We start from the raw sequence: 22,279 nt of genomic DNA, 5'->3' as shown, positions 1-22,279 counted from the left end.
AGCTGAAGTAGCATCTGATCCCAGTGTCCTCTTTCCTCTCAAACCTCTCCATCCCTCTCTTTTACAAGGGCCTGGCCAACTCCCTCCCACTCTGCAGCCTGCTCTTTGTAGTCACTCACGTGACCTGTGTGAAGAAGGCCTGCGGAGTCCCCATGGGGCGCTGCTGATCTTTAACCTCCATCAAAACACTGACATTTACTGTAGTTAAGGCAGTGTGGAGAAGATAGATTGTGTGTGTCCTGTTCCAAGCTCCCGATCTTAACAAGAGGGTACAGAGCAGCGTTGTAAATGCCTGGTGTGTTGCTGTTTAGCTTTTAAGCCGGGTGTGAAACAAACACTGAAACAGGCCAACGCCTCCTCTATACAATGCAGAGGTACGAGCCCTAAAGAGAACTGAGAAATCATGTTTGGTTAATTGTTTCCCTCTCAACCCCTACATCACTAAACGGCCTTAATTGTTAACAAGCCAATCTTATTTTGACGGCTGATTCCCTGATATGATTGCGGAGCAGAATGCATGTTCTCTCCTCACACACACAGAACTCGTGTTCTGTTCTGCCTCGATCTCTGGCCGTATTTATTTTTGATCTGGTTCATTATTCAAACAAATAATCAGATGAATTATTAATATATAATATATTATATATTAATGTTTGTCCCTCTTGAGATGCCGTAGCAACAACATACCCAGTAAGACTTCCTCAAAATACTCCTAATTAATGTAAGATTCATCAAGAAATCTGTAATACATTTTGACGGTTTTGCAGAGGAGGTATAAGTCACACAATTTTACATCTAAGACGTTTGGTGCATTATTTCTCAAGTGAACAAATTTGCATTAAAACTTTGACAACAAACATTTCATTGAAGAATCCCATCCATAGTTCCCACTCCTACTAGGAGTAGTACTGTTGACCAATCACCGACGAAGGGGCGTAGACTTCGGCTACTGAACTTCGACTTGCCTCTCAAGCAAAAATGTTGTGTGCGCGAACAGCCGGGAAATAAACCCTGCCGAACACCAAAACAAAAAGTCATGATTTTGTCATAATATATGGGCAAACTGTTTTGACTGGGAAGCATGGTGACAGGCATGGTGACAGGCATGGCGACAAGCTTTATGTATGGTGTCCCCCAGCTGTGTGTTTTCAGGTTTCGTGACACTCTCTGCACGCACACATAAAAACGTGAGCGCACACACACTGACTCACTCTACTCATCATCATGGAGTTCATTTCTTTTGTGTCAATAATGTGTGTCTGATGATCTCTGGCTATGGAGGGAGCACCGACCGCTGCCTAATTCCCCTGAAAATAACACATTTTGGCTCATTATTAGTCTTCAGACACTTTTTCTTAGCCTTCAAACACCAAAATACAAAGGCAGATGCTCCTTGAAGTCATCCACAAGGAGTCCTAGTCTGAAACTGAAACCCTGCAGGGGTTGGCTGGGACGTGAGTCAGTTAGGAAGAGTGTTGGGCTCTGTCCGAAATGGTACACTATTCCCTATATAGTGCACTACTTTTGGTCAAAAGTAGTGCACTGTATAGGGAATCGTGTGCCATTTCGGATGCCCCCGTGGTAACACTCTGCACATAACGAACGGTAGACTTAAAAGTTCCATCTCTCTGTCCTTGAGATGTTCTCTCCTGTTTCAGAGTAGCGTGCCAGAGGTGGTGAGGGCCACCATGCCTTCATTTGTGTCTGCTGGAGATAAAGGGGTGTTTCTGTTGGGGTTAGAAGTTAGCAGAAGACATCAACCGGATAGAACAGGAGAACATTAGTGTGGGACAGATCCCACTGCAGTCAATCACCCAGCTAAGACTTCTGTGTGTTTGTTCGACCCCGCTCTGACCCCGGGCGGTCTCACCGCATTGCCTTGTACACATTAACAGTACAACCACCCCCACATACCATATGTTCTTATCCAATCGCCTATACATACACTCAAACAAAGAGTGTATAGTGTCATTTTGGATCTGAGTCACCACTGGTTTGTGTTACTATACCCTCTAGCTGTCTCGATAGAACACCAGTTAGACAGTCTATTATATTCAGTGGAACTACAGTACAGCATTAAGACTCATTGAGAGTCAGGAGGCAGTGACGTTATTAAGCTACTCCTTCATTAGTTTGCTGCTACAGGTATCCCCCTCCCTTCCCCCATAGCAAATGCTGAAGGAAAGAGGAGAAGAACACAGTAGTTATTAAGTCGTCTTCTTCTCTCCTCCGAGACACGCGATCATGAATAATGATTGGGTGAGAAAGTTACAGAGGGTCAAAGTTCATACCCCCAAGGCATGCTATAACCTCCCGGGATTGGTAACAGTGAGAGGTTAGCATGTCTTGAGGGTATGATCTTTCTCACTCATCGTTATTCATGATTGCATGTCTCATGATATATTCCACATTGATTTAGAAGTGTTTAGAAATATGTTCTATTCTTATTTACAATAAAAGTGACTCCAAAATGACACAATATATTATTTACGATTCATTTCTATTGGGCACAAAATAATCTGAAACACAACCAAAACGAACTGCAAATGCATCCAACAAGTTTGTAGAGTCACAAGCGTGATGTCGTCATTGCGTGCTAGGGGTGTCAATATTTTTGACCTCTACCTTTTTGAGAAAAAAATATTACTTGTTAAACAAAATATATTTCTCTGAGCAATTGTATTAGTATAAAATAATCTCCCAGTTTGTTTTGCATACAATATAGCTCACTATTTGACTGATTTATTTCATACAGTCATTATTTCCCATATTTATCAAGGGTGTCAATAATTTCAGACCCCACTCTATCTCTTTCTCTCTCTGTCATTGTCTGACACAAGGTGGCTTGATGCATCTCCATTTTGAGTGGCTTTAAAGAAGTAGTCTACTGCTCAATACTACTCTGCTTATAGCTTTTCCATACAAAACACAGTGATGATAGGTTGAGTAAATTGTCACTGTGTTGTGTATGTGATTGATAGTGGTAAAATAGTGTCCTTTATTTTACTATAATGTTCCCGCTTTCAAAATGCAGCAAATGAATAGATGTCTCTGAGACGTGGAAGTATCCCTGTTTAAAAGCAAACAACTACAATGGGCTGAAATCATTTGTGTTACCTTGGAAATAAATTATGTCAAGCTTATGTAAGATTTTGCTAAGGATTTTGCAGCAACAAACGGATAACAATGTCTTCCCTTGACGATTTGAGTTACAGTAAACAGACTGAATCATCGATGTGTTTGTATAACAATCATGTCCAATAACCAAAATCTCATATGATCTTTTTTTATCAGTGTTCCAAAATACTCTTCTGCAGAGGATAGTACAAGTACATTCTTATGGACTTGCACAATGCTCCTTGTTCCTTCTGCAGACATTAGGTTTTGTTAAGAAAGCCACAGGTTCTTCTGCTTCTTCTTCTTCTGCCTCTTCTTCTGCTTCTTCTTCTGCTTTTTCTTCTGCTTCTTCTGCTTCTTCTTCTGATTCTTCTTCTGCTTCTTCTGCTTCTTCTTCTGATTCTTCTTCTGATTTTTCTTCTGCTTCTGCTTCTTCTTATTCTGCTTCTTCTTCTGCTTCTTCTTCTGCTTCTTCTTCTTCTGCTTTTTCTTCTGCTTCTTCTGCTTCTTCTGCTTCTTATTCTTCTGCTTCTTATTCTTCTGCTTCTTCAGCTTCTTCTTCTGCTTCTTCTTCTGCTTCTTATTCTTCTGCTTCTTCTTCTGCTTCTTCTGCTTCTGCTTCTTCTGCTGCTTCTTCTTCTGCTGCTTCTGCTTCTTCTTCTTATTATTATTATTATTATTATTATTATGGCTTCTGAATACCTCATCAGTAAGGTTGTCTCCTTTAGTCACACTGAATACGTGTCCCAAATCGCTCCTATAGGCCCTGGTCAAAAGTAGTGCCCTGTGTAGGGAATAGGGTGCCATTAGGGACGGAGACTGATTTTAAAGTACTGTATGGAATATTGTTAAAATATTGTTGCGTGTGTGTGTGTTCTGAGAAGTGCAGCTGGTGAACAGGCAGAGACTGAGTGTATTAGTTGAGAACCAGGGAACTGCAGACTTACTGCCCCAAGGTTTCTCCAGCACTCCAGCTCCAGAACCCCATCCCAGGCTCCCTGTTCTCCCCCTCTGCCCTTCCTCTCCTGGGGCTGGACTGGTGGTCAGTCATCCCTCCCTCCCTCACATCTCTCCATCGCCCAGAATAGCACTGCAGAGCCAGCAATATCTCACCCAGCACCACCACACGTGCCTTCACACACACAGACACACATTCTGTACACACACACACGCACACTCTCTCTCCTTCAAACACACAAACTCTCCCTCCCTCACACACACACACACACACACACACACGCACACACACTCCAACCAGCTGCAATCTGTCTGTGTGTCTGGTTCTGTGTCTCCCCAGATGTCTGTTTGCCTCCAGGTCAGTGTAAAGACTGATGGTTCTCCATTATCATCCACGGCTGATGCTCGCTAGACAACACACACACACAAACACACACTCCTCTCTCGCTCGCAACAAAACAAACCGTCTACTAGTGATATTTTCACTGAAATGAGAGACCAAAATGATTGGTCTCTGTGTCCCTCCCCATCTCAAGCTTCAGTTTCAGCTACTAGCTACTGTATCTTGTAGTGATTTGTCTTTTAAAACTCGACTGGCGGGAAGAAAAAAATGGCTATTTGTAAACTCAATTATGTAGTTAAAACAGTCCAGTTTTATTCACAAAAGGCCAAATTATTTCCTTAACTGTGTTCAATAGTTAATTAACCCTGCTACACTCAAGGCTCTACTTGGGAACTAGGAAGCCCATAATCCCCCTCTCAGTACTGCTGAATGGCTGTTCTGTGTTACCACTGATCTGGCTTCTCTCTTAACGGGCTGGTAGCTCTGTCAGTCTAGTCACACACTACCGTTATTATACATACATCACTGTGTGTGTGTGTGTGTGTGTGTGTGTGTGCGCGTCTACTATAGACCAGGGAATGAGTGAGGCTCAATGGGTTCTGGAGCACTTTGGGCTATAGCATGATTCAAGTCTAAGAGGAGCCCTCCCTGTTTTTACGGTAGGCTCACCTGGAGCTGATGGGGTTGTTAAAGGCCCCCAGTGCAGTAAACGTTAATTAAGATCATGTAAATCAATGGATACATGCCGGTAGCCTCTACCCCTGCCCCCCCCCCCTCTCCCCTCTCTCTCTTCCCCTCTGCTCTCTCTCTCTCCGTCCCGACTCATCTCTCTACCCTCCCCCTCATCCCCCTCTCCTCTCTCCTCCCTCCATCTCTACCTCTGGGTGGGGATTGAGTGGGTCTGGACGTTGTGATATATAATTGTTTCCAGATTAATGTCACTTTAATCAGCAGCCGACGAGAATTGGCCGAACAAATAATGAAGCATTGATGTCTATAAGGGGCTGATTAATTCTGCAGCTTGACCCATAGACCCGCACACACACACACACACACACACACACAGATACATACTGTACATACACGCACAGATGGACACACAAACACACACACAGTCCTCCCTGTGCCCATGTGAGTGGAATATGATGGAAGTAAATGAGAAATCTTTAGTGCAATTAGCTGGTAAATTGCTGCCCCTTTGCTCAGGGTTCAGGGATGATTGCTGCTGTTTTCTTAACCCTGACGTTTCATTAGGAACCCTGACGCTCCATTAGTTCTGTTAAGGGATCCTGTTCCACTCTGGGAAAAGGAGAGGATGACGGCCAATCTAGCTGCCACCTGAGCCAGTGTGTGTATGTGTGAGATAGTGTGAAGTTACAGCAAGCGACATCTGAGATTGTGCAAGAAATGTAGGGACTGGGTGTTGGCGATATAAGACAACAGCTTGACACACACACATATGTATGTTTATACATAAAACATTCATACGTTGATACGTCACAACAAGCTAAGTGTCTGAGAAAGCATCTTCTGTCTATTCGCTCCCCCCCCCCCCCCCCCCCCCCCGTCACAACACCTAGAGAAGTCCTACAGGTTTACATGTGAGGATGGTCACGGCCACACACACTCTGTGTCACATGGGATATCCATCACATTCAAACACACGTGTGTGTGCGAGTGTGTAAGGGTGCCTGTGCTCGTAAGTACACTACTAACACTCTGGTAAATAGTCTGCCATGGTTTTTTTCTCCTCTCCTTAACCGCTCGCTCTCCTCTCTTTCTCTCTCTCCTTTTTTCTTTTTTCAAGCTCACAATCCGGATATTAGAGTAAAAGGTACTGTGGTCCCTCTTTCTTCTGCCCCCCCCATCGTGCTGTGTGGTACATGTGACCGTCCATAGCTTCCCAGTAACCCTCCACTCTCTCTCTAACTTTTCATCTCTTTTTTTTTAATCTCTGATTCATTGATTTATTAATTCAGTGATTCAGTCTTCTATTGTTGTCACTGTGACTATTTGTTTTCTCATGTCTTGGTACTGTGGGGGAAATCAAATATCATGTCCTCTCTTGGAGCATGGGAGGATGTTCAGTAACTTCCAGGCATGGTAGAACTGAACTGGGGCGGGTTTTAGCCCACATAACCCACCAACCACGGCTCGGGAACGCCCACGCGTTGGGCACCGGGCGAAGCCACAAACGTTCCAGCGGCCCGATAGAATAACATTGAAATAACGTCATTTAAGCTCCAGTAGCTGACTAGGCATTTTTTTCTTAAAACGGGAGTGTTTTCCCGGATGCTTTGCCTCAATGCTTTTTGTACACGTGTCAGTCTTTTCTTTTCTTTGTTTTTTTGCTTTCCCCGATTTTGACAGTGAAGAATGGCACCTTAAAATGTCCAAACAACATGAGTATACGTTTATTTGTTAATAAATTGATTTTGTTTTACTAGCACCATCAATGCCTTTTGTAGAGAACTAAGAATTGGAGACCTTTTTAAGCTGAAGTGGAAATATGGACTACTTCTTTAACCCTCGACCCTCGACCTTCCAACAGAGCTATCTCCCCCGCACGCAGGGTGATCTCTCCGTATCAGTCTCTTTCTCGCGCTCTGTCTTTCCTTCTCTGTATCCCCCTGTCTTCCAACAGTATGTCCACGGAATCCTGCCTCCTCCCTTCCTCTCTCTCTCTCTCTCTTTCCTTTTATGTGTTTGTCAGTCGGTCTGCAACCCCCTTCACAGAGACTGAAGTACTGAGTTTTTTTTGTTCATTTTTCTTTCCCAAATTTTTCTCCTTTTCCTTGGCCCCCCATAATCGCAGGATTTAAAGGTAATTCATACAAAAGCCCCAGGGAGATTGTCATGAACAATCACTCTCTGCTCTCCTGTTTTACCCACTCTCTCTCTCTCTCTCTCTCTCTCTCTCTCTCTCTCTCTTTATCTCTTGTCTTGAAGCACGGCGTAAACGTGTCTTTGTACCAGTCCCTCAATGTTTTTTGTGGTCCTTTTTCTGGTTATCTCCATTCTTGTCTGTCTTTAAACCTGTTTCCAGCACACACACACTCACACACACACACACACACACACACACACACACACACACACGCATACTGTACACTCAAACACGTACACACACACACGTGTGCCATTTTGTTTGGAATTCCCAAAACTCAAACACACACACCTACACACACACACACACACACACACACAACCTACACACCACTGACCACCCTTCACACATGGTTCTTCCGTTTTGTTGGAAAATCCTTGTTGGTCCTGTTTCCATGCATCCGCGGCCTGTATGACCTCCTGACTGTCTAGCCTAGTCGCTGGGCTGCTTTCACTTCCTCCTGGGCTTTGCTTCTATATTATTACAATTGTATTATTCTCTTGTTTATTATTATTCTGTGTAAAGGAATGTGACCGAGGCATAAAGTATAGCTGTGGAGGCAGGGACTCAAGCCAGAGCCCTCCCTATACTTTGTGTCCATATTGTATTGTAGCTTCACATGGATGTGCCAATAGCTACTACTATCAAAAACTGAAGAAGGCAGAGGAAAATTGATTTAGGGCTTTAGTTTGGGTTCTTTGATTTCAGATTCTGTTTGATTTGGGCTATTTTGGGACATTGTCATTATTAAATCTCCCTGAATTAATGACACGTTTTATTTTGGCTTCTTCTTTTGTAGTGTATGCTGCTTTTTGATTCCTTTTGCTCTCTACTCAATTTCCATTTCCAACATTTGTATTTCTGACATCCTCTCTTACTTGACTTAATTAAGGCAAAATTCATATTTTCTTTCAAATTCTTCAACGGTTAACGAGGTTAACGAATGGTTCTTCACGAGGCTTCTATCATTCATGTGAAATTACAGCATCTGTGCATTTCACAGGCCTGTCTAACTGTCTGATGTCACACTGTCTGATGTCACACTGTCTGATGTCACACTGTCTGATGTCACACTGTCTGATGTCACACTGTCTGATGTCACACTGTCGGGTTATATGTTTAGTTCACCAGAAACCTTTTCATTTTGGTTGGTTATCTACCTGTTAATCTGAATCTGTTTATGTTGATTGTGCATTTGTTTGTTCTCATCGGAAAAACTGAGAGGGGTGATCTCCTCGAAAAAGGAGGACACAGTCACGCATGTGTTCACACACACACACAATGCTGAATCACAGAGAAGCACCTACATACAGACACACACCACAATGTTGATATGAGATACACAAGTGCACTCACACACTCTCCCTCCCTTATTCTCACCTATGCATGCACACCCACACACACCCTCAGCCACACACACTCCCCCCTCCCACATACACACATAACCCTCCTATGTGTGTGAGTGTGTATTAACTCTCCATGCTCTGGTCTGCTACAGAGGGCTGCCCAGGCCTGTGTAACAACAACGGTCGTTGTACCCTGGACCAGAACGGATGGCACTGCGTCTGCCAGTCCGGGTGGCGTGGGGCGGGATGCGACGTCGCCATGGAGACCCTCTGCACCGACGGCAAGGATAACGAAGGAGGTGAGACATGCAGAAAACCTTCTTGTCCATTACGTTTTCACTAAATGGACATTTGTCTTTGGCTCTGGGTTACATTACGTTATATGCCAGACATTTTCATTAGAAGTCACTTCCAGTACAGGGAGTTCATACATTGGAACTGTGCGTATTGTGTGTGATCCTTGCTGGGATTGAACCCACAACCACATTATATGTGGATCTCTCCACTCTTTAAAGCTCCACCAGGAAAGGCGGTGGCGTCACCGCTATAGAGGCCTGTTAAATAAAGAAATAGAAGAAGGAACAAGTCACGTCCTGATTAGTTTTGGAAGAGGGGGATGAAGGAGGGGTGGGTGAGGGACGAGGTAGGGGTGCGTCAATCGCGGCGGCAAGGTTTTTACCCCCCCCCCCCGCCCTGTGGCTGCTGGTTGCCAGATGTACCCCAAGCTTTTAATAACCTAACAAAGGCGAATGGCAGCCTTTCATGAGCTCTACGTCCTACCTCCCTCCTTTCTTCCACCGCTCTTTTCCCTCTCCTCCTCTCCCCTTTCCTGTGGACGTCACCTGTGGGAGGCGGAGCAGATCTCATTCCCACACAAAGGCCTTGGAAAACAGCAGGGAGGCAGGCTGTTGAAGTAGCAGAGAGAACTTTTTCTCCCTCTTTATTTCTCTCTCTTTCTCTCTATCCCTCTCCACTTTCCTTCTTTCTCACTCACTCAATCTCTTATTTTCTATCACACTCTTTCTTTCTCTTCCATTATATTTCTCTCTGTCTAGCTCTCTCTCGTTCTCTCTCACTCTCTCTCGCTCTGTCGCTCTCGTTCCCTCTCGTTCTCTCCCTCCCTCCCTCACTAACCTACCTAACGGTGAGACTCCCAACAGCAAATTTTACCTATAGTTATCCCATCCAAGGCACCAGTCAGGATGGAGGAACCAGGCAGTTTGTCACCACAGCCAGGGGTTAGAGGTCGACTAATAACTTTGAACAACTGGGCCTGCTATTCACTCTCACAGGAACACAGCCAATCACATTCTGAAAGCCCAACCGAATACAGCCAATTATAACAACACATACCTTTGACCAGCTGACAAAAAGAGCCACTGGAGGTAGATTTGTTTTTAACTTGGTTAAAAGTATTTTGTTAGTGAATTCACTGTATATGGTTCCTTTAGAGTTATCAGAGAGAATCTGATCTGGATCCCATTCCTTACTCCTCTTGTTTGCCTCTTCATAACTCTCTATCTCTCTCAGACGGCCTGGCTGACTGTATGGACCCAGACTGTTGCCTCCAGACATCCTGTCAGACCCAGCCGTACTGCCGCGGCTCCCCGGACCCCTCTGACATCATCAGTCAGAGCCCGTCCAGCCTGATGCCCCAGCATGCCGCACGCTCCTTCTACCAACGCATCCGCTTCCTGGTTGGACCAGAGGGCAGCCACGTCATCACCGGGGACAACCCCTTCAACAAGAGGTGAGCATTCTCATTTCACCTTTATTTGAACAGGTTAGTGTGTGTGTGTGTGTGTGTGTGTGTGTGTGTGTGTGTGTGTGTGTGTGTGTGTGTGGAGGGCTGTGGCGGTCATTACATTTTGTCAGACGGTTATTGTCATGCAAAAGAGTAAGAAGAATAGAATCGTTTTATAGTAAGAAGAATATAATCGTTTTTTTGCCCATTCAAGAGTGAGTGCGAATATGAAATGACTCTGTTGAGTGTAAAAGTGATAATTTAAAAGAGATCCTATACACTAGATTTTGAGTTATTTGTCAACTTTAGTTGTGAATGATACAAACAAAAATCAAAACATATATGGGCTGCATGGTGTGATTATAGGCTACTAATGATTTGAGAAAGTCACAAAAAAGCTTGTGCTCTGTTTCTTGCCTCAGGCTGCACACGCTGTTCTCTCATCAAATGATCCTATTTTCACCCAAGTGATCATATTTTCACCCAAGTGATCATATTTTCACCCAAGTGATCATACTTTTTCATATTCTCAATTGAATCTTGTCTTTACTAATATGTAAAATTAGTTTCAATTTAATATGGCCCATTATCAAATGGGCAGGAACAGAGACAGAGGAAAAATACATGGAGGCCGCTTTCCTGACTGTTAGTTTCTTCAACCATGCTACTCCGGTTATTTCACTCCATGCATCAACAACTGTTTGAGGAGCATGCAGCCTCTTGCTGCGCGACAAGTGATATTCCTCCCAATCTATGTATGGCTTGGGATCTTCAACCCTGTTCCTGCAGATACCCAGTGCTTCATTCGGAAAACCAAGTGAAATCTGTTCGGGAACATCGATAGTAACATGTTTTCACAACAAAACATATTTCATGTCTTACTTTAGTTGTGTTTTAAGAAAAAAATGCCTGGTCAGCTACTGGAGCTTAGACGACGTTATTTCAATGTTATTCTATCGGGCCGCTGGAACGTTTGTTACGCTGAGAAAGGAATGAAGGAGAGATAGGAGGACATGGAAATGCATGGTTCTGTAGCCAAAGGTAATGTGTTTATTAATTATAAAAATATAAAAAATGCCCAATTACTAGTGTATTCAAAATCAAATACAAATTAACTATAATTGTAGGCTAACTGTAAGCTGCCCTGCACAATCAGTGAACCAACAGTATCCCCTAGGGCTGTACGTTCTCTACCAGTCTCATGGATATAAAGTTTGGAGCGTAGCGTAAGGTAACCAGTCCGTCCAATATGCATAATAATACAGTCCACACTCAAAGGCGATTTACTAGAATTTGTTTAATTTTGGAGTATAGGCTAGACCAATTATGTACCAAAGACATCTTAAATCAGTTTTGTTTTGTGTTTTTCTGCCATGTGTAATATGCGGTAGGCTATGTATTGTATAACAGCGCAAGGGCTTGGGCTCAAAGGCCTATGCAAATGCATAAGCTCTAATATCCGTATGGGCGTTTTGAGTGAATCATCACCTTAGAAAGCGCTGTCCATTTCATTGTGTTGGGCTTTGAAACAACATCCACAACGACCACAGTTTTCCACTCAGTTTCAACCTGCTGTTGAACTTCTGAGTTTTAAAAACACTATACTGTTTTGATGATAAGTGTTTGATGTGATTTTCGATTGCGTTTGGTTAGAGGGACAATAGAGCTCTTAGTACCAGGCCATTAGCGACCTGATGGTCGTTAGCGAGTTGGGTGCTACCGACGCATGCCCAGAGTGCAAGACCCTACCATGGCCCTTGGTGTGTGTGTGTGTGTCCGTGTGTGTGTCCGTGTGTGTCCGTGTGTGTGTGTGTGTGCGTGCGTGCGTGCATTTGGTTGCCTTGGTAACAACCAGCGAGGTGGTTACAGTGGTCTATAACAATGTTGTCTACAACCATGAACGTTTGTTTCTCCATACTGGACAACAACATGCTTCAGTTGACCAGCTTCAGTTGTGGTCATTCTCAAAGGTCTTATGACTGTTTAAACTTGAACGTTGCTTTAATTCAGTCCAGAGTACCGTGCATGTTTGTGATTGTTCACAATTGCTCTAGAACCAAATAGATTTCAATAAGAGCAGGACTAACCAGCCGGTAGAGATTAGCTTATGTTTAGAAAGCAAACTTAATTTCCACATAGTGATAACAGAGTTAAATAGAGATGTTAAACACGGTGCTCACTGGAGAGAACAGAACCGTCTGATCATCTCATAAAGCAGGAAGAAGTGTGGAGAAATGAGAGGACGGAACAAACAAATAAGGAGAGAGGGAGGTGGAAAGAGAGAGATGAGTGAGAGATAGAGATGGAGGAAGACAGAGACATGGAGGGAGATGGTAGCGAAAGAAAGATAGATATATGGAGATAAAGGGAGAGAGTCAAATTCACATCTGTCCTGTGTTAGACCCACCGATCCGGGGGCTTTGTTTAGCCAGTAGTGCTAACACAGAACATGTGCCTGAACATTTCCTTTAGCCTCTGCCAGCCAGCCAGCCATCCAACACACACACACACACACACACACACACACACACACACACACACACACACACACAGGATCCACAGTAATCCCCAACCAAACAACAGCTCCTCAGCATCAACATGTGAACAAACAAGGCTCTCGTAGACCCGCTCTGCCTCTCCTCCTCCTCCTCCTCCTCCTCATCCATCTCTTCTTCTCCTCCTCCGTCTGGGTGTATTGACATGCCACTCTCCGTCAACAGAGATAGAGAGCTCGTCGTTTAGTAGGAAATGACACTCGAGCGAGAGACTGGAATGGAGATATTATTCAGGGTGGCAATTCATTCAAAAGAGACATACTCAATAATGAAGTACAGATGTAGCATCTTAATTTGAGCCAGTTTGATACAGCAGGAAAACAATCCGTCATCAGCAGGAAATGTGAATATACAAATAATGGACTTTTTGTAGTGGGAATTGCAAACTTCAGAAGCCTTTTTAAACCTTAAATACACCACAAGTTTTACATTTCCTGCAATGCAGCAACGTTCTCCTGCAACATGGTGATCAAATTAAGACCGTACATCTGTAGTCTATGATTGTTTCCATTGCGGCGCATAGCAGACAAGTTACTGTCTGCAGCACAAGAAGGACAGGAAAGAGCAAAAACCTGTTTACACCTACATTATTATTGACTTCTCCAAACCTCCAATTGAAATAGCCTCTCTGCTTTAAGAGCAGGCATTACCAATGCTTTCTGACAAGGTTATTGGATAAAAACACCTGGGATGCTGGTGTGTGTCTCAACTTCCAACACTAAAGCTTTATTTTCCTTTGTCTGCCATAATAGTTTAACTGTACAATGGCAGAACATTTTCATTTCAGCCAGTGGAGTTTGTTTAAATGCAATCCTTTGGCTCCCTTATACAGGTTAGAGTTACTGGGAATAAGGAGTCTGAATACACTGTGAAGAATGTTATTATTCCTCTTTATGGATCGTGACGGGCCAAATTAGGCATGTGGCCACGAACGCTTCACTACTTTACGTGGTGGCTCACACACACACACTCTCACACACACAGACACACAGCTGAATTTAGATAAGACCGCTTCTTTGCCACGCTTCAGGAAACTCCAGACAACAGAGACGAGCGATGGAGCTTAAAGGTGCAGTATATTAAGCAGGAAGACCGACCCCCAACCTCTTTCTTGTTTTAGGTCCTTCCCTCAGTGTTTTTATATTGCACACAGATTTCAAGCGGATTAACGCTCGGGGACTAGTTGGTCTTGGCTCTGTCGACTCCCCTTATGGCCCTGTTCTGTGTAGTGATGTTGTGGTCTCGTGGTCAAGGGCCTGGTTAATTGGTCCACTGACTGGGGTTAGCAGGGTTGAGGGTTCAAATCCCAGGTGCCGGGCCACAGCTGTGGAGCCCCGGGTGCGAGCCGAAGCGTTATCCTGAATGACTTTGGTGAGAGGCCAGCTGGCGGCTAGAGACTAATCTGTCTGATAAGAACTACATGGAGGACATCCTGGACTGTGGTGTCCAGCCCAGTGTTCAAAAACTCAGGGTAAAAGACAACATCCTCAGTTGAATGAATTAAAACCTTTATTGCCAGAAAAGGAATGTCATACAGCAGACATGGACGTGACAATCAGTGCCAGTACAACATGTACAGATGTAATTGAGAGAAAAATGAATACTTTGTATTTTACAGAGGTGACAGTGACACTGATGTTTTTGGTGACGACACTGACACATTCTAACTCCAAGGCACATGCCTTGACATGCAACCATTTAAAAAAAGGAAATATCACCCGTCAGTTACTGAGGCGCTGCCTGTTGCCCACAGCAACCATTGTCATGCTTATTATGAGAGAGAGGTGTGTGCCAGTGGGAGGGGAAAGATTAAGGGTTAACTAAAGGTTTCATTCCGTCATGCACCAGAGTAATGATAGTACCAGAGTAATGATAGTACGTAATGATAAAACCAGAGTAGTGATAATATGTAATGATAATACTAGAGTAATGATAATACTAGAGTATTGATAATACCAGAGTAATGATAGTACCAGAGTAATGATAAAACCAGAGTAGTGATAATATGTAATGATAATACTAGAGTAATGATAATACCAGAGTAGTAATAATACCAGAGTAATGATAGTACCAGAGTAATGATAGTACCAGATGAATGATAGTACCAGAGTAATGATAGTACCAGAGTAATGATAATACTAGAGTAATGATAATACCAGAGTAGTGATAATACGTAATGATAGTACCATAGTAATGATAGTACCATAGTAATGATAGTACCAGAGTAATGATAATACTAGAGTAATGATAATACCAGCGTAATGATAATACCAGAGTAATGATAGTGCCAGCGTAATGATAATACCAACGTAATAATAATACCAGAGTAATGATAGTACCAGAGTAATGATAATACCAAAGTAATGATAGTACCAGAGTAATGATAATACCAGAGTAACGATAGTACCAGAGTAATGATAATACCAGAGTAATGATAATACCAGAGTAATGATAATACCAGAGTAATGATAGTACCAAAGTAATGATAATACCAAAGTAATGATAGTACCAGAGTAATGATAGTACCAGAATAATGATAATACCAGAGTAATGATAGTACCAGAATAATGATAATTCCAGAGTAATGATAGTACCAGAATAGTGATAATTCCAGAGTAATGATAATTCCAGAGTAATGATAATTCCAGAGTAATGATAGTACCAGAATAATGATAATTCCAGAGTAATGATAATTCCAGAGTAATGATAGCGTCTATTGCAGCGTCTATTGAACATGCTCTTAGAAACACTCAGACACCTGATTGGTGACAACTGGGTATGTGTGCGTCCCAACTGGCACCCTATTCCCTATATAGTGAACCACTTTTGGTCAAAGGTAGTGCACTATATAGGGAATAGGGTGCCATTTGGGAGACAGCCATTGTTTTATAGTGACAGACACTCAGACAACCTCCCTAAGCAAATGGAAGGCATAAATTACAGCTACATTATGCAACCCCCACACACACACAGACACACACACACACATACAGGTATTAATGAAGTGAGGACGCTGGGTAATTTATGGCATGTTTACACTATAGAAGGGGAAGAGGGAGGGGGGACATCAACTGTACTGTCTGGCATCCTCTCAGACTGTTGTAAAGGATAGTGCTGGTGGGGGGGTGGGGGGGGGGGAGTTGTGTGTGTGTCTCTGTCCCTCTCTACAGGGTGATTCAATGCTCCGCTACTGATTAGCACTCAGTGAGAGCTGTAATGACCTGGGAAGGAGAGCTATAAGTAAATCTAGCTACCCTCCCCCTGCGCACGCACACACACACACACACACACACACATAGTAGATATCTCCACAGGACCAGACCCATTGACTATAAACTAATCTAAATGGTCCACCGCGAGCTGGGGTGGGTGTGTGTCTGGATCACAAGTGATTTTGTGTGTGCATAGTGGTGACCAGAGAAGGGAATTGATTAGTTGACCGAGGCCAAGATTTGCACGTAGCACTGTACAGTGTCATACTGTGGTGTTTATGAATGTGCTGAATGAAAGTTGTCTAGTTTGTTATTTCCTGTCAGTCCTCTAGCGTGATGTGTATCTCAGGATATCTCTATCTCTGTCTCCGCGGCGTCTCAAAGCTGCAGTGTACAAAATAACAACGTCTCTAAGTAGATCATCTCTACGTGTTGTTTCTCCCCAGCCTGGTGTCCATCATCAGAGGCCAAGTCCTGACGGCAGACGGAACCCCCCTCATAGGAGTCAATGTTACCTTCGTCCACTACCCCGACCACGGATACACCGTCACGCGCAAGGACGGCATGTAGGTCCACGTACACACACACACCACTGACTCTGGTCTTCCTCACCACTGACACCTCATACAGTATTTGATTTATGTTGTGTTTTCAGGAGTTGTTGATTGAATCATCATGAGTGTGTCTGTGTGTGCATATATGCGTGGATGTTTTTCTGTTCATCGGTGAGTGTGTGAGAGAGAGAAAAGAGAGAGAAACTGCAACGTGCTTCTTCTCCCTTCCCTCTACGACTCTGTCTCACAGATCTCCCAAAATCGTCTCACTCATGCAAAAAATCTCAGTAGCTTCCCCCCAATGAAAAAACACACACTCTTTCTCTCTCTCTCACACACACACACAACCCCCCCACCCCGCGCCATTTAAATGTGAACTGGGGGGCTGATTAAAATGCATTGGTTATACAAAGGAAGAATCAATTAACCTGCGTCATTCTAGCGTAGGGCACACACACACCTCCACTACACCCTGCCCCCCACTCCGGTGTTATTACAGCGAGTGTTCCTGCAACCCTCCTCGACACCAACCAGGATATAGGAAACTCAGGTCAAGTCCCAAATAGCACCCTATTCTCTATATAGTGCACTACTTAGTTCCCATAGGGGTCTGGTCAAAAGTAGGGCACTAGATAGGGAATAGGATGCCATTTGGGACAGGCGCAATCACTCCCAGGCCCCAGCCCCATCAGTACCTTTTATTACACCACCTGCGCCCAATTAGATTGTAAAGCAGTGGCGTTAAGGGCAAAAGTGCAAGCCGTGATATTTGGTGCTCCCTGCCTCATTGAGAGGAGGCTCTGTGTGATTGCTGGGAGTGTAATAGGTTGAATCTCTAGGGCGAGGCTAAGCTGCTAGATTGCAATAGGTGTGTGATGGCGACCGCTGTGGCAAATTGAATACATGATGTTGCACGATGTTCCACACTGCAGGTTGCAATGTATCCAGCCACTATGCCATGCCCCTGTTACTATATAGACTAAATGAAATGGAATCATTTATGTTGTTGTAATAGACTGAATATACTGCCATGCCACTGCTAAAATAGGCTGAATATACTGCCATGCCACTGATAAAATAAACTGAATATACTGCCATGCCACTGCTAAAATAGACTGAATATACTGCCATGCCACTGATAAAATAGACTGAATATACTGCCATGCCACTGCTAAAATAGACTGAATATACTGCCATGCCACTGCTAAAATAGACTGAATATACTGCCATGCCACTGATAAAATAGACTGAATATACTGCCATGCCACTGATAAAATAGACTGAATATACTGCCATGCCACTGATAAAATAGACTGAATATACCGCCATGCCACTGATAAAATAGACTGAATATACTGCCATGCCACTGCTAAAATAGACTGAATATACTGCCATGCCACTGCTAAAATAGACTGAATATACTGCCATGCCACTGATAAAATAGACTGAATATACTGCCATGCCACTGATAAAATAGACTGAATATACTGCCATGCCACTGATAAAATAGACTGAATATACCGCCATGCCACTGATAAAATAGACTGAATATACTGCCATGCCACTGATAAAATATACTGAATATACTGCCATGCCACTGATAAAATAGGCTGAATATACTGCCATGCCACTGATAAAATAGGCTGAATATACTGCCATGCCACTGATAAAATAGACTGAATATACTGCCATGCCACTGATAAAATAGACTGAATATACTGCCATGCCACTGATAAAATAGGCTGAATATACTGCCATGCCACTTATAAAATAGACTGAATATACTGCCATGCCACTGATAAAATAGACAATCAAAGCTCTTAGAGTTTTACCCAGAAAGACGGCAGGTAGCCTAGTGGTTAGAGCATTGGGCCAGTAACTGAAAGGTTGGTGGATCAAATAGTCAAACATGGGCAGTAGAATGGCCTTACTGAAGAGCTCAGTGACTTTGAACGTGGCACTGTCGTAGGATGACACCTTTCCAACAAGTCAGTTTGTCAAATTTCTGCCCTGCTAAAGCTGTCCCGGTCAACTGTAGGTGTTGTTATTGTGAAGTGGAAACGTCTAGGAGTAACACCAGCTCATCCGCGAAGTGGTAGGCCGCACAAGCTCACAGAACGGAACCGCTGAAGTGCGTAGCACGTAAAAATCCAAACTGCCTCTGGAAGCAACGTCAGCACAAGAACTGTTCGTTGGGAGCTTCATAAAACGGGTTTCCATGGCTGAGCAGCCGCACACAAGCCTAAGATCATCATGCGCAATACCAAGCGTCGGCTGGAGTGGTGTAAAACTCACCGCCATTGGACTCTGGAGCAGTGGAAACTTGTTCTCTGAAGTGATGAATCACGCTTCACCATCTGGCAGTCTGACGGATTAATCTGTGTTTGGCGGATTCCAGGAGAATGCTACCTACCCGAATGCATAGAGCCAACTGTAAAGTTGGGTGGAGAAGGAATAATGGTCTGGGGCTGTTTTTCATGGTTCAGGCTAGGCCTCTTAGTTCCAGTGAAGGGAAATCTTAATGCTACAGCATACAATGACATTTTATCTAGACGATGCTGTGCTTCCAACTTGGGGAGGCCCTTTCCTGTTTCAGCATGACAATGCCCCTGTGAGGTCCGTACAGAAATGGTTTGTCGAGATCTGCGTGGAAGAACTTGACTGGCCTGCACAGAGCCCTGACCTTAACCCCATCAAACACCTTTGGGATTAATTGGAACCCCAACTGCGAGCCAGGCCTAATCGCCCAACATCAGTACCCGACCTCACTAATGGTCTTGTGGCTGAATGGAGGAAGCAAAGGGGGGGGACCATATTAATGCCCATGATTGTGGAATGAGATGTTTAACGAGAAGGTGTCCACATACCTTTGGCCATGTAGTGTAAATAACAATATATCTGGTCATAACAGATTGGATGCTGGTGTCACTGCTTGTCTGTGCTTGCATGAGTGTGTTCTTTTATCTATGCACTTTATGTATGTGTTGCGTGTATGTCTTCACACTTCACCCCACCAGCCCCCTCCAGACACAGAATATAGGACAGGACTTAGGGGACCTTCTCTCTCTTCCACTCAGATGGCTCTCCCTATAGGCCTGCTACATGTTAAAAGACAAAGTTAGCTAGCCAAACAAAGCTCTCTCTCACCACACACACACACACACACATCCAATAATAATTGGCCCCATCATCTTATTTTCAGTACAGGAGAAAGAACAGAAACATGTTTTGTTCTGAGAAAGGAAGAGGGAGAGATATAGCAGGGAGAGGGAGCAGGAAAGAGAGAGAGAGCCTCAGGTTAGACATACTAGACAGGAGAGACAATTAGAACAGGACAGTCTGATCACCCTTCATCCTCACTCTACCTCCATCAGTGTCAAAGATACAGAGATCTCTGTCTCCAGGGCCCAAGAACAACCAGGAGGAAATGTGTGAACATGTAAAATGTCCTTTCTACTGATTGTGTGTGTGGGCTGAAGGGGGATGTGTGTGTGCGTGCCTGTGTGTGTCTGTCCATCCATTCGTCCGCCTGTCTCTCTGTGTGAATGTACATGCCTGTGTGTTTCCGTCACCACCTCTAACCCCATCTCTCTCCACCTCTCTCCACTTCTCTCCCCATCTCTCTCCATCTCTCTCCACCTCTAACCCCATCTCTCTCCATCTCTCTCCACCTCTAACCCCATCTCTCTCCATCTCTCTCCACCTCTAACCCCATCTCTCTCCATCTCTCTCCACCTCTAACCCCATCTCTCCCCATCTCTCTCCACTTCTCTCCCCATCTCTCTCCACCTCTAAACCCATCTCTCTCCATCTCTCTCCACCTCTAAACCCATCTCTCTCCATCTCTCTCAACCTCTAACCCCATCTCTCTCCACCTCTAACTCAATCTCTCTCCATCTCTCTCTACCTCTAACCCCATCTCTCTCCATCTCTCTCCACCTCTAACCCCATCTCTCTCCACCTCTAACCCCATCTCTCTCCACCTCTCTCCATCTCTCTCCATCTCTCCAGGTTTGACCTGTTGACCAACGGTGGGGCCAGTCTGACCCTGAGTTTCGAGCGTGCTCCGTTCCTGATACAGTACCGCACCGTGTGGATCCCCTGGAACGTCTTCTATGTCATGGACACCCTGGTCATGAAGAAGGTGAAATATAGTTGAAAAAAATATTGAATTCAATTGAATTGTGTTTAATTGAATTAAATTAGATCGTGTTGAATTGTATTGAATCTTATTGAATTCTTTTGTATTTTATTTAATTATGTTGAATCATATTGAACTGAATTGTATTGAATCATATTGAATTGTATTGACTCACAGTGACTCATATTGAATTGTATTGACTCATATTGAATTGTATTTCATCGTATTCAATTATATTGAATTGTATTACTCGTATTGACTCATCTTCATATTGAATCGTATTGCAGGAGGAGAATGACATCCCCAGCTGTGACCTGAGTGGTTTCATCAGGCCCAGTCCTGTCATCGTGGCCTCTCCCCTCTCTACCTGCTTCAGGTCCTCACCAGAGGATGGGCCCATCATACCTGAGACACAGGTGAGACATACACATCATCATACACACATTATCAATATACACAAATCATCATCATACACAAATCATCATCATACACACATTACCATCATCACACACACTATCATCATCATCACACACAAATCATCACCATATACACATTATCATCCTCGTACACACATTACCATCATCATACACACATTACCATCATTATACACACATTATCATCATCATCATACACACATTATCATCATCATCATACACACATTATCATCATCATCATACACAAATCATCATCATACACACATTATCATCATCATACACACATTATCATTATCATACACACATTATCATTATCGTACACACATTATCATCATCATACACACATTGTCATTATCATACACACATTGTCATCATCGTACACACATTATCATTATCATACGAACATTATCATTATCATACACACATTATCATTATCATACACACATTATCATCATCATACACACACTATCATTATCATACACACATTATCATTATCGTACACACATTATCATTATCATACACACATTATCATCATCATACACACATTATCATTATCATACACACATTATCATCATCATACATGCATTATCATCATCATATGCACACACACACACGATCCGAAACCCAGACTAGTTGTACTGAATACACACACTTTTCCACAAACCCGTTATACCTAAGACTCAAGTGAGGTGACAGAGGAGAAAGGATACCTACAGTACATCAAACACCCACTGTACACACACCTCACAACACGGTCAGCTAGGGTTCATCCAGTTCACTCAACTTCCAGCTCACTACCCCTCTCTACAGACCCACTCAGTACCCTCATCTGTTCAACTCTCCTGTTCAACTCTCCTGTTCAACTCTCCTGTTCAACTCTCCTGATCAACTCTCCTGATCAACTCTGCTGTTCAACTCATCTGTTCAACTCTCCTGATCAACTCTCCTGATCAACTCTCCTAATCAACTCTGCTGTTCAACTCTCCTGT

The 22,279-nt window shown here is 43.6% G+C and overlaps 1 protein-coding gene across 3 annotated transcripts in view; it reads left to right on the top strand.

Annotated features, from left to right (window-relative positions):
- LOC115137566 (teneurin-3-like) overlaps positions 1-22,279 on the top strand; it is a 383,150-nt gene that overhangs the window by 294,963 nt on the left and 65,908 nt on the right. For all 3 annotated transcript variants that reach the window (XM_065024893.1, XM_065024894.1, XM_065024895.1), the window contains 5 exons: positions 8,803-8,949; positions 10,181-10,400; positions 16,608-16,727; positions 20,727-20,859; positions 21,144-21,272. In XM_065024893.1, coding sequence (XP_064880965.1) covers positions 8,803-8,949; positions 10,181-10,400; positions 16,608-16,727; positions 20,727-20,859; positions 21,144-21,272 — 749 coding nt within the window. The remainder of the gene's footprint in view (positions 1-8,802; positions 8,950-10,180; positions 10,401-16,607; positions 16,728-20,726; positions 20,860-21,143; positions 21,273-22,279) is intronic.

This window comes from Oncorhynchus nerka, linkage group LG11, assembly GCF_034236695.1.
Source record: "Oncorhynchus nerka isolate Pitt River linkage group LG11, Oner_Uvic_2.0, whole genome shotgun sequence".
Taxonomy (NCBI): Eukaryota; Metazoa; Chordata; class Actinopteri; order Salmoniformes; family Salmonidae; genus Oncorhynchus; species Oncorhynchus nerka.
Note: the sequence above shows the minus strand (reverse complement) of the source record. Positions and strands in the feature narration are given on the sequence as shown.